Below are 13,762 nucleotides of genomic sequence, written 5' to 3'. Positions count from 1 at the left end.
ACTCAGCTGGTAAGTTGGCAATTCAATTTACAAACCTGCATTCCTGCATTTTAATCCTTTGTAGAAAGGTGGTAATATATGAGCAATATGAAAAGAACTGGATTCAGATCATTAGAGGTTCACAAACCAAACACATGAAGCTTTGGAGGCTGTCCAAAACAAAATCGTGCCTAGGTGGTGATGTCCGTTCAATAAAAATCCAATGTCATAATTATCCTCTCACTTTTTCCCCAAAGAGCATTAGTGCTCAGAACTGTGCTGCTGCTCAGCCAATTATATTAATGCTGTGAGAAGACGGATAGGGCCGGCAGCCAATCGCCGTGCCAGGTCACTGCCTGCTGATGGGTAATTTACAATTATCAAGCAATTAGCAAATGAAGTGAAAATTCAACAATCATCTCCACATAACGCAGAATAACTCATTTCAAAATTAAAAATATGTTTTAATAACTTCATTTTGGCTACAGGCACACAGAGAAAAATTTCTCCTCCAATTTCTCCTCCTTTTACAACTGACAAAACACTTTGCTGTCTGAAGCTAGTGACCGAACATATGGTTTAATGTTTCTCAACTAGACAATCTCTTCCTTGCAAGTAAATACCTATTTAACAGCAAAGAACAAAAAAAAAAAGCTGGTTGATAAAGGTACTATTCACCCAACTAGCATATTTGAAACTGTTATTTAATTAACCATCCAATTAACGTCCGGTCCTGGTGGATGGGTGATAACTAGAATTAACCAGGCATCTATCTGCCAAGAGTCCAAAATTTTATTTTCTTCTCTATATTTAACTATAAACAACAAAAAGAAGCTGATCTGCAACTAGTCAGTTGCACAAAACAAATGTTCTTTCCCATTAATGATAAAGTTCCCAGTTTGTTGTACTCACAATGAAGTATAGTTCTCCCATTTCATACACTCACAATCCTAATAAAAATAAAAAAAAAAAAAACAGCATAACAACTTCTGGATAACCTTGGTTTATCATCTCTCTAGAAAACTACTGCACCTTCCTTAGTATATGGTATGAACACTGGAACTGGTCTTCTTTAAAAGGGTAGGAAAAAGGCAGAAGAGGTCACCATCAACAGTGAAATTCAAGTAGATAAAAGGAGATTCTTACATTTCTATGTCCTCTGTATGAAAATAAAAAAAAAAAAATCCTGACTTAAAGAGCTGGTAAAGAGAAAAAAAATAGGAAAAGCTACAGGCTTCTATCAAAACGAGGAGGGAAAAACAAAACACCACACCACAACAACAAGCAACTGACATAAATACGTAACACCTCCGCACGCCCTGGACAATACTAGTCTTGCTGCACTGATGTCAGCTCTCAGTTTTCATCTAACATTTAAATGTATCTCAGAGAAAGAGAATTAAAAAAAAAATCCAACCATAAAATATGCAAGGCTAAATGATGTCAACTGGGAAGGAGAGAAAAAAAACAACAACAAAAAAACCCCACACACAAAAAAAAACCAAACTAATGGCATTTGACATACTTCTCTCTCCACAAAGATACCAGCAACAAAATAAACTTTTTTCTGACTGTATGGGGCTTCAGAAAATACTCACACTGTCAACATAACATATTTATTTTTAAAATAGTCCTTCACCCTCCTTCCACACGTGAAATATTTCTTTCAGAATTTTTTTTTTCTTGCATCCTCTCTATTACCACAGTGTCAGAAGGGAAGAGAAGGAGAGGAGGGAAACAAAGCAACCCAGAAAAATCCTCCACCAACCTGTTGCTGTGGATACTGCATTCCTCCCATGGCTGCCGGGGCTCGGCCCTGCATTCCCACGGGATAGCGCTGGGGGCCGGGAGGGCCGTAGGACTGCCCGGGGTAGGGGCTGCTCTGCTGCGGCTGGGAGTGAGGGTTGTTGCCCATGCCGTACAACTGAGGTCTCTTCATGACCATTGGATCCATCGGACTGCCCTGTGGTGGAACACAAGCCAAGAAACACTGTAAGATACAGACGGAAAAAGGTCAGGGGTGTCACGCTTCTTGCAGACAGGTTATACACATGTTTTCTCAACGCTGACTTGACAGAGTACCACAGTCTGGTTCTCACATTCAGCAAACGAGTTTTTGAATGGGATTTTCACTGCATTTAAGGAAAAAAAAAAAGCTTCCGCTCAAATTTAAGGTTGTCTCTTACCTACAAAAAAAAGCAGGTATGGCAACTACCCAATAAATTTCAGCTCAAGAAATAATTAAGTATACTGCTGTAAACTGCTTAGCATCACTGACTTTAATGTGTAAATATAAATAAAACCGCGCCTATCAAGAGACACACAAGTAGTGGGCAAGCCATTTAACCTTGAGAAAACATCTGCTTTCTTACCTTGAAAAAAAAAGGGAAAGTAACACAAAAAGAACGTTTCCGAGAAATGCAATGCATACAGAACGCTGTATTTCAGCGCTTTCATATTGCTATCGTGTGCATTAATAAGTTTCCAGATCATAACACACGCCATAACCCACACTTTGCACAAAAGTTTATTTGCCTCCTTAATAGACCTCAGAAAATCCAAACTGCAATCACTGACGGAGGGGGAGGGGAGGCAAGGGAGGAAAGGTTTATTTTTAGACTGTTTGGCAGCACTTACCAAGCATCGTAACAGTTTCAGGACAAGTGTCAACCATTGTGTGGTATTACTCTCATGTTTTATTACTGAGGACTAACTGAACCAGAAAAAATCCCATACTTTGTCAAGCGCAGCACTGTATTGTTAATACGACATCCATTTTTTAATTCCTGAGTGCCAGTTATATTCACTGAAGAAAGGGGTGAAAAAAAGCTTTTAAAAAGCCTATCACAAGCTCGTCTTCATGAAAGAGACATATCCCCCCCTCTTCCCCCCCATTAATTCAGACGGCCAGCCCACCCTCCCGCCACGAGCGGCACTCCTTCCCACAGCACATTTTGTGTGCGTCCTCCTACAGCATACTGTTGGCTGGTTTAATTTTAAAGCCTCATATGTAATACAGCTTCCGCAAGTCCTTTTTGGCCATTATATTCTGATGTAATAGTTGTTATGACGATAAATTACACACACCTCTCATTTCTTCTCATTATTGCTCTTTGTACCAACACACTATGGCTGTTTTTCCCTATAGGCACAAGGTGCGTGCTCTCCAAAGCAGTCACTGCTTAACAATCTACTAAATATGTTGTCCTTACGATTTCTTTCCTGCAAGTCAGTAACCTAAGCCTTCTCACAGTTTTCACCGGCACCCGTACCAATATCAGTTTGCCAGGAACATTACCCGAGCTGAATAAAGTATTCCAAACGTGGACGCACTGCACCTGAGGAGGTGGGAATGGCAACTGCTGCCTCCCCCCTCCCACAGCATCGCCGCTCACTTCAGAAGAGGACTGACCTTTTTTGCCACCATAGCAAATTGCACATTCACGTCTAATTTCAGGTGAGTATTACTCAGCAAATTTCCCTTTATTATTTGGCTTCTTTGTGGCCAGATCAAAAGTTTTATTTTTCACCACTAAATGTCCCTGGGTAATTTACTATTTATATTTTTTACTTTTCAAAATCAATGGTTCCCCAACCACTCCAGGCCACCTGACCCATAACAAGACTTTTTTTTTTTTTAGACCATCATGCACTCACTTTTTTTTTCTTTTTTAAACTAAAAACAATGCAAACACAAAGGTTCAGCAGATGAACTAGATTCCTTCTTATAGGGTCCCAGGGGACGACTTACATTTCCTGCTATAGGCCAAGATCCTTTATCTACGTTTATTTCTGTGTTTTAATGTTCACTCTGTGCATCCCCTGCCATATCCATCTTCTCAAATATAAATCCCTGTTCAAAGCAAGCCTTGAGTTCCCTTCATGAGATTCTCACGAAACCCAACAGCACTGTTCATTGCCACCATCTTCTGTTTCAGGATATTACTTCCCAGTCAACTCCAGTAACAACATTTACTCAAATTCAATTTTAACTAATTTTGAGTGTAATATTTTCTGTTCTGCATCCAATACTTAAATGGAATTATAAACAACGCAGATAGCTACTCAGCTAAAACAGACTGCCACTTGCCATTATTCAGACTACTTTCAGGTGCACATAAACTTTGCCAAACTTCAAGCATTTAGGCTGAAATTTTCCAGGCCACATGTATGCCTGAGGCTGAAATTCTCTGGAAAATTCAGCAGAAACAGTTCAGCTATGTCTTAGAATGAGGCCACAGAAAAATACATCGTTTATGTTCTTACATAAAACACTTAAAAATACCTCTTGAATACCATGCTTTGGGGCTGAGAATTTTAATTTGATAGGGTGACAGTGGATGTTCAGGGAAGGCAAGGCCTGTGCCCCTGTTGATAGAACACCTGAGTATCAGCAGACCCTGAGGAGCACAGGAGAGGAAACGAGAGCACGCAAGCAGCACACCGAGATTTCAAAGGTCTACAGAGGCAGCCTCAAAGTTGTCTGACCAAAAAAAAAAAAAAGGGACAATGGGTTAAAAAAAGCAGCAGTGACAGAAGCAAGGCAGGAAGAATTGAAGGGAACAGGAGGAAAGGAGGTCAGGAGGTGACATGGATACAGGCCGAAGATCTCTGTCCTCTGGACTAGTGACCTCCAAGCAGTGGAGGTTTTTTCTGTGTGCGTGTGTCAGGAGAGTGAGCCTTACTGCCACTGCACCCTTCCTTCCCTTCTTCTCAGCCTGCTGTCTCTTCACTCCTCCTTGTCCTCTCTGGGAGAGCTGCTTTCTCTTTCCCTCAGGTGACACCCCTCCACATCAGAAAGGTGGAGAGATGAGAAGCCTGAGATACAGCTGTAACTCCAGTCTGTAGGTGACCCAAACAACGCTGAAACCAAGGGGGCTGTGGTCACAGGGTATGGGTAACAAGGGACCTGGCTGTACTCAGAACTTACTGTGGACACTGTGACTGAGGCATCAGGATTCACGGACTGGAGATACTGGATATGACAGAGCTGGACTGAGAGTGGGAAATATCCCCAAGCAAATTACTGGGACAGAGACTCACCCTAGCTGCCAGTGCTGCCTGTTCCCCGCTGCCTCCAAGGTCTCAGGGAAAGAACAAACAGTACAGAAGAGTACTCCGATCATCTTGAGGGTTAGAGAAGACAGACCCAGCAAGGAAGCACATCTCATCCAATGCACTGGCTGGTCCCTACAGAGGGTGGCAACTCACCACTGCTATTCCTGACTCCCTTCAGATTAGATCCCAATTGTTTGCCCAGTGCAGCTAAAGGTGAATTCACCTACCAGCGACTCAGTCGCTGTTAATATATTTCTGCAAGGCAAACCAAAACCAAACAGCCAGCTCTCCCCCAGGTTTAAGAAACACTACCACTGTAGAAGTTAAGAGCTGCTGGAATTACGTCTGCCCTTCCAGCATTAAACGTGTCCCCTTCACAGATATAACTGTTATCAGCCCTTAAACACACAGTCACACTTTCATCCTCACAGGCAGTGGATGAGCCTGCTCTAGAGATGAGCCAGCAGCAGAGCAGCGTTTGGTCCTGTTCTGTGCTACAGGACCAAACGCATCACTTACCGCATGGGTAGTGAACCAAGCAGAAGATGGCCTTACCATTAAGGTACCTGTATGCTGCTTAGGCAGAACTGGAGCCTACCCCTGCATCTGACACTTTCTCACTAAAACAAAAAAAATTCAAAATTTACCAGTTTAATGCATCCCTCATTTCCTGACTTGAAATCATAGGACTTAAATTGCAGAAAATATTGCATAGATACAACTGTAACTACTTTTGAATTTGATGAGAAACGTACTTTGAAGGTGTTTTCAGAAGCTTAATGTTCCAGAAAATTTAACCTATAGCCATCATAAACAGGCCACTCAAACTACCCTCAGCAATGCCTCAGTTTCCCAACTGTAAAAATGAAAAAAAATAATTACCTGTTCACCAGAGAGGTGATTTTAGAATTTAATATGACAGTGATCAATATCATAGAAAACTCTAGCGCAAGAATAAATTTCTTCTTCAGAACAGCGTATGTTAAGAAAGACCTGGAGCCATAACCTGGAGTTAACCAACAGAAAAACCAGCCGCTCACTCACTACTACGTGTCCCATACAGTGGAAATGAAAATTTAATTATAACTTTTTCCAACTTCAACACACGCATAGCTTTCAGCTTCACCATTCTTTCAAAGTTTCATTTTTATAGCAAGAGTTTGATACACAATGTTTTGAAAAGTATTTAGAAGGCGCTGTTAGTGGCAAAATAGGTATTTCGCCACTAACCTTACCTGAAGGTGCCTTTAACATTTATTAAATTCAAATACTTTCTTTAATAACCATTCGACCAGTTTTCAAGACAGGTTTTGGGTGACAGGAGGATTATGACAAGTATGAACATCTTTATCTTGTAGGGATCACCAACCAATCTCTCCACACCTGCTCCATAACACTCAGTGAAAATAACAGCATTGCTGTAACTGCACCCCATTCTTCTAAAACCCAGTGGGCATGTACGACCATGAATGGAAGATGGCATCCTCTATGCCTTTACTTAGTTCTATTGCATGCTGTACTACAGTTTTAATTACTTTTTTTCATTTTATTTTAGTTTCATTGCAGTCATCAATCCCCATTTACTTCCTTTACCTTCCTTTACAGAGGGGTCCAATTTTTCTCTAGTACTATTTTACTCCCAATATACACGTTATCTTTTCACCAATTTAGCTAGTGTTTGCTCATAGTATTTTTACTGCCATATTCTGCCAGGCAGGCCTGAATGGATTCAGCCTTTTGCTTCTGATTCTGCACCTCCTCTTTAAGCTGCTGCATTTCATTTTAACTTTGCACAGATCTGCAGTCCCTCAAAATACCTCAGTCTTGTTCTTTGCTTCAGTTCACAGCAATATTATAATTTATAACCCCTTTATTATAGTGCCTACCCTGTGTCAGTATCAGACTCATTTGCACACGTACTATCAGGCTTTGTAAGAACAGAGCATTTCTTAAGAGTCCTTGCCATTATGTGCCTTGTGAGCGCATTAAAACACCCAACGGAAAGTTTGCTAATCATTTCAATAGGACCAAGGTTTCACTCCCGGTCAGTCCAACCATTAAGGTAGGACCCAGGAAAGCCTACACTGCCTACAAGTAGTAACTGATAACTTTTTTCTATTACCTGCTCATTTTTCCAATGTTTTTGTGTAGAAGAATGCATAAACTCAGCATCCCTACTATAAGAAATGGAAAAATTAATATTCTCCACCCACTTGTAAATTCAGTTATCATCACTACTTCTGCTCTCCTCCTAGCCAAAACAATCAAATAAGCCACCTGACCCTGAAATACCTGGAGATTCAACTTTACCTTTTCTAAAGTGAGAGGAAAAAAAAAGCACTACCATTTTCTCTCATCACTTAACCAGTGTCTTCCCAGATCTTGCCTCAAATTAGATCCAAAGTAGGGTGTACAGTAGAATAACTTGAGCAGCAGTCTGCCCAAGATGTTATTAACTCTGCCTGTTGGGGCATTACTGGTGTAACATATGCAGGATATATCATTAAGTTATCAATGTATGTTTCCCTTCTAACATCAAAATCTTTATTTGAAAGACGTTTACAAATATGAACGACACTCGTCACAGCCTGAAAACACAATGTAGTCCTTTAAAGACGCCACAAAGACCCCATCACTAAAGTCCTGAGGCAGGGAGGAGTGGGAGACACTTTACAAAGGTCACAGTGGGATTCAGATGTGACGAGAGCGCTCTCATACAAGGCAGACAGAGCAATTCACTACAAGACAAGAGTATTCACATGAGATATAACTACTCTTCAAGTGAAAGTGTGCTCTTTTTTGCTTGCTTGAACCAAAAAAAAAAAAAAAAAAGAAAGAAGCAAGCATTGGTTTGGCTGACAACAGCAAACGCTGCAACTTAAAGGGACTACAAGCCACAGTGTATCCCAACAACTAATGCTGCATCATTTGCACCTATAACAAAAACATGAACTCACTCTCAAGTAGGCTTGCCCTCAAACTTCTAGAGCTACTGAATACAATAACTCTTTGTTTATTCATTGATCTGCAGCCAAAGCTCCTGTCTCCATATTAACAGTTTTTTAAAAAGCCTCTCTATTAATACCAAAGCCTTGAAACCTCATAATAAAAGACAGCTGACAATCAGCTACCAACATTCCAAGAAAGATGGGCATGGAACTCTCAGCTGTAGGTCAGGCACCAAGTTACAAATTTATCACTAAAGATAATCACAAGTATTCACTATAATACAATGGCACAGCTGGCATGAGGATGCAACTGGGGAAAAGATAATCCATTCCTAGATAATGCCATCATTTGTATGAACATGTACAAGGACTCCTCAGCCAATGTTTTCACACGACAAAAGCATGAGTATCAAAGCACAACTCTTATTACATATGTTATAAATTCATTTAAGAAAGAGCCAAATTACTATTAAAAAGTATTAATGTACAGCATTAAAATCTGATTTACATTAATATTAAAATCTGAGAGGTGATTAGCAAACATGCTTCCTTTTTTTTTTTAATAGGTCTACTGTCTGTATTTTACTAAAACTTAAAAGTCAGTTGCACAAACACAAGAAATAAGGACAGAGCCAAGTTCACGTAAGCCTACGAAGAACGAAAATCCAGTGAATGAAGCAGCATATACTAGCAGAAATTTAACAACAGTATCAACTGTCCTTGTCTTAAAGGCTTTGCATACTGTGTGATTTCAGATGCAGGGAGACATTGGAAAGGTAATTTCCCACCCAAAACAGAAAGTACATAATTCTAAGAGCGGAAGGGAAGAAAGTGAAAGCTATGCTCAACCAAAAAAACAACTTCTCCACTAGAACATTTAAAAATAAATTATACAAGTAGGTGTATCTGAGGGGTGGAGGACAAGCATATTTATGCCTGTTTTCCAGGTTTCTTCTGGGTCCTCTTTAACACAACCTGAAGACTAGGAGGTCAGTGATTCAAGCCATTCTCTAGTTATTATTTTGTAGACAGATAAACGTAAGTGACTACTGAAAGAATAAATCACAATAAACATAGCAAAGAAAAGAAACCTTTTTTTAACGAGCTACACAACTAACTTCCTAGTGAGTGCACTATGAGTGCATGCAAAGGTTAAGACAACATCAAAGAGAAATTACACCCATTTCTCACACCTGATGGCCAAAATAAACCTACCTCTCTAGGAAGTTCACATGGCTATACAGCTCAGAACTGTTGCCCTTCAAATCGCCTTTGTCACTGCCAACTACTGACAAACAGGTAATACCCCAACTGCTCTGAAGTCAACTGAAGCTGTCATTCGTCCCTATCGCACTCAAACCCCTCAGCCTTCTCCTATAACCCGCTTTCCTACTTCCAAACTTCTTCCAAGAGGACTTGGGAATTATCCTGTCTTCATACTTGTTTTCTCCAAGTTGGATGCTCTGTACAGAAAAGACACCTTCCTTTAGGCATGAAGATGCTCTAGTCTCCTAGCAAAAGTGCTCCTCAGCAAGTCAGCAGTAATTTCTAGTGCAGTAGAGTTTAGGGTTTGTTACTGACGTCTTCTGGCAAACTCATCTGCCACCATACAATATGTGATTGATTCCAGCTACTTTTCCTACTTGCTGCCAGATTGTGACCACGCTTTTAGCTAACCCCTTCCACAGTCCAGCATCTGAACTTGAAACTGCCCATGTACGGTGGCTTCACACTAATACAACAGCGTTGGCACTGGAGCATGTGAGACACAGGCACAGTTCTAAGTCTGCCATTTCTGCTCCTGAAATAGTAACCTGCAGCAGGAGAGCAAAGCAGATAGCAAAGGAAAATAGAATCTTAAAGTCGCGAGCAAGGCTCACCACAGGATGTCTCACAGCCCTAAGGCCTTGTCAGTAGCCAACACTATGGCTTAACAAGGAAGAGAAAATCCATTCATAAATCTAGAAAACCGTAAGTTAAAAAAAGGAAAGCCCCACCCAGAATACCAGTTACTTCTATTTTGTCTGGCAATGAGGTTCTCAGCTTCCTAGACAAGTAAACACCTTCACTCACTGTGCACGTCTGCCATCTGGAACTTGAAAAAAATTCCCTTACCTACTTTGTATAGCTCTTACACAAACACAGGGTTAGATGGACAGAAAAGGATGTACTAAAAATAGTGTCCGTCAGGCAAGTAGCAGAGAGCAGCCTCGAATGGAATGAGGAGAGCTCTGCAGGAAGGCTCCCTGCAGAGAAGTACTGGAGTAGGAGGCAAAAATGCAGAAAAGTCCTGAAAACCAGTAAGTGGCAGAGGAGGGGGAAGGGAGGAGGGGTGTAAATAAGTGAAAGAAATCCCACATCCACTTCAAATTTTAAAAATATTAAAAGAAAAATCTTCCTAAACCTAATACGTATATTCACAAGAAGATTTGAATACACTTTCTCAGTTACTTGGCTTTATTAGCAAAAATAGAATTAAAGGTTAGATGTATTTAATTGCTGGAGAGAACATTAGCTGAGAAAATGACATTACGGACACTGGGGAGAACAGTGTACCCAGAAAAAGGTATAACCAATCTCAACTAGGTCACAGGCCAGAAGCACATTCAGTTAGCTGCAGATTTTTTCCACTCCAAGTGTTATATATCGTTCTATATTAACACACACACACAAAAAGGTATGCTGGTCATATATCCTCAGCATTTATGGCAAATTATTAATCAAGTCCCACCTGAAACAATTTGTTAAATTGATTTTAATCACTGGGCCTCTCATGTGAAGCTTTGTATAATCAGCATTTCATTTACAAAATTAATTGCCTGATTGATTCTCAAGAGGCAGTAGCTGTCATTACACTGCTGTCATAACTTTTGAGTAGGGGTGTCACAACACTGAATTCTGACAGTATGAAGAGCATTGCTATTTAAAAATTGAGGGCGGGGAGGTAGGGGGGAAACAAATACAGTGATTTCACAGAATTGCTCTTTAGCCCCACAGAATGTTAAAACCATTTCCCAGCCATTTCAGCCAGCCTCCCTGTTTTCTATTCATTGAATAATGTGCTACTCAGCTATTCAGTCTCTTCTCTTAGAGGCAGGTCCATTTAATTCAATTTTATCATAGCTGCGGTTGCATAAAATGAGTTTGTTGTTGAATATACAAAAGATTTAATCACAGGCCACTCTTAAGGTTATTTGTATAGCAGAATTTGACTTTGAAACACATCACTTTCTTCCACAACCTTCTGGAAAGCTATTTTCAACTAGATTTTTTTTTGTTTTAAAACTGAGCAAAGCAAACCGTGACTTTACAGAACTTACCCAGGAGCTCCTTTAGAAAGCTGTTTTTTCTCCCCCAGTATTTTAAGCTATGTACAAGCCTCAAAACCCTACCAGAGTTGGAAGCAAAGCTCCTGTACTTGCTGTAGCTACCTCTATACCCCATTGCTACTACATTCTTGGAAGAGATGGGTGCTCCAGAGAGGTGGCACAGGCCAGTGGTTAGGGCACTGAGTCATAAGACAGGGCTTCTATTCCTGGCTCAGCAGCTGACCTGCTATGCAAACATGAGCACAACACTTCACCTTTCTGTGACTGGGTTTCCACTCTCATAATAACAAGTATTATATGCACTCTTAACAAGGAACAAGACATGAAGAATTTGGGGAGACCGATGTCAGTTATTATCTACACAGAACAGGACTAGGAGTCATGAGTAGGCTAAGGAAGAAAAGAAACAAACTCTAGAAGGTTTTAAAAAGGAGAAATCGCATCGTAGGCTGTAACAAGATACTCTAAACTTTCAGAAACCTACCTTCAAAAGAAAAAAGGTGTCTGGAAACATCTTAAAAAAAAAAAAATCTTGGGTTTCTGCTAGATCACTTGGAACAGTATTAATGCCTTTGAGAAACTGACCTATTTCTAAGATAAGTCCAAAAATAAGCCCCTCAATTTCTCAAATGCAACCCTATGCACTAGATTTCATCAAGTACTCCTGAATGAAACACATTTTAAATTTCTAGGCTATGCTTCAAGATTACACTATTACAAAAAAAGCAAAAAGCTTAATTATATACTACTGCTGGCATTCGTAATGTACCTCACCAGAATGCAATTCCAGAACAAATCTGAGTCCAGATAACACTAGAATCTAGCAGATACTCTAGAAAACACAGCTCCTCTTCCCTTCCCACACCCCCAGCTCTTACGTTCATCCCTGACTGCCAAAGATTATCTTCCAGTTCTTTCCGCAAAGCACCCCGCCACTCTCTCTTCCAGGCATACAGCGTAAGTTGCTTTGGTATGAAGCCTCTAATGCAGTTTTATTCTCTTTTTGCAGGTCTGAGTTCACGATGAAAAAAATTGCAGGGGTGGGAGGAGGAAACAAAGAAAAAACCCCACAAAATAGATAGGATACTGGGATAAAGTGCATTAAAGGGTAACACCACCAGGCAAACAAAAGCAGTTAGTTGTTTTCCTGCTTCATAGCCACAACTAAAGAAAGTTCAGAAAGTTCTGGCCACACTGAGAAACGGTTGCCAAGGAGTTTTAAGAGTTATATTCCTCTACCACACCAGGAAGAAAAGAAGCTCAGAAAAAGGAGAAAAATCAGTCACCCTACTCACACCAAGTGATAGCAGACTGGGACATTAAAAAGAAGTGTGAAGCACTTACTTTCTGTATTTGTTGGTTTCTAGCCTCACAGCAGGTAGCTTACTCACTAGTCTAGTGTTTTCTCTTTCAACCCTAACATTTTAGGGTTTTTCAAATATGTAATAAATAGTCTTAATTAAATAAGGGAACAGGAAAAGCCCCTAGCTAGAGCCAATATATGCAAAATTCCTAAAGGATATATTTAGGATCAGAATAATTGGAAGGCAAACTCAGCTCTATAACAGAAGCCCTATCACTTCTTGAAGTGCCAAGAAACTGCTTCCCTTGTAACATATTTTCTACGTTAAAACTGTATCCTGTAAAGGCTGAAAAAAATTTGGTTGTAAATAATGCAAAATATTAATAGTTACCTGGAAACTAAACAGCTCTTTTTTTTTTTTAACCATCATTCCATAATGGTCTCTGTATCATGCTGGTTGAACACAATAAAAATCCACTGTCCCAGTTAGACATACCAGCAGCATCAGCTCAGTCCAAGAGACAAGTAGATACAGATAACATATTGTAGAGCTGGAGCAACAGAATTTTGGTGAGTGCCTGCCTGTGATTACTTTGCATTCATGATGATCTTCATCAACACAGACACTGTCAGGAGTACAAAACTCACTTTCCGGGAAGGACCAAACCAAACAAAAATTCACCAGCAGTAGGGGGTTTAAAGCATTCAAAAATAGCCTTTTCAGCAATTAAAAAAAACCATTTAACTCACTTTTAAAAAAAATTTAAAGCAATCACCAAACAAATTTTGGTTATGAGTGGAACTTTTCCTTACTGATTGAAAACATTTATAGTTAAGTAATAAACTAGAAGAAACTAAGCAGACTGAAGGCCAAAGCCCCCGTATTACTTGAGAGAACAATGTGATTGCAAACCATGAACTCACACACATGCCTACATTCACACCAGCTCTTTTGTATAATGTAACTGATTCCAAAGTATCATTTTACAATTCTGATGAGGTTTTACAAAAATCTTGTTTACTAAATTGCTTTCTTTAGGCATGCATAGCTGCTAATTTGTTTCTAACTAAATCATGTATCATCTGAAAAAGATTACATTGCAACAGCAAAACAACACTCCTGGGACTACGCTTCATCTAGATTT

At 40.0% G+C, this 13,762-nt stretch overlaps 1 protein-coding gene across 5 annotated transcripts in view; it reads right to left on the bottom strand.

Moving 5' to 3' along the window:
* The window catches only part of ARID1B (AT-rich interaction domain 1B), a 330,573-nt gene that overhangs the window by 295,344 nt on the left and 21,467 nt on the right, over positions 1-13,762 (bottom strand). For all 5 annotated transcript variants that reach the window (XM_086745996.1, XM_086745995.1, XM_086745997.1 and 2 more), the window contains one exon: positions 1,748-1,942. In XM_086745996.1, the coding sequence (XP_086602122.1) occupies positions 1,748-1,942 (195 nt within the window). The remainder of the gene's footprint in view (positions 1-1,747; positions 1,943-13,762) is intronic.

The sequence above is a fragment of the Chlamydotis macqueenii genome, chromosome 3, assembly GCF_036417535.1.
Source record: "Chlamydotis macqueenii isolate bChlMac1 chromosome 3, bChlMac1.mat, whole genome shotgun sequence".
Classification (NCBI taxonomy): Eukaryota; Metazoa; Chordata; class Aves; order Otidiformes; family Otididae; genus Chlamydotis; species Chlamydotis macqueenii.
The sequence above is the reverse complement of the archived record's forward strand: the minus strand, read 5'-3'. Positions and strand labels throughout refer to the sequence as shown.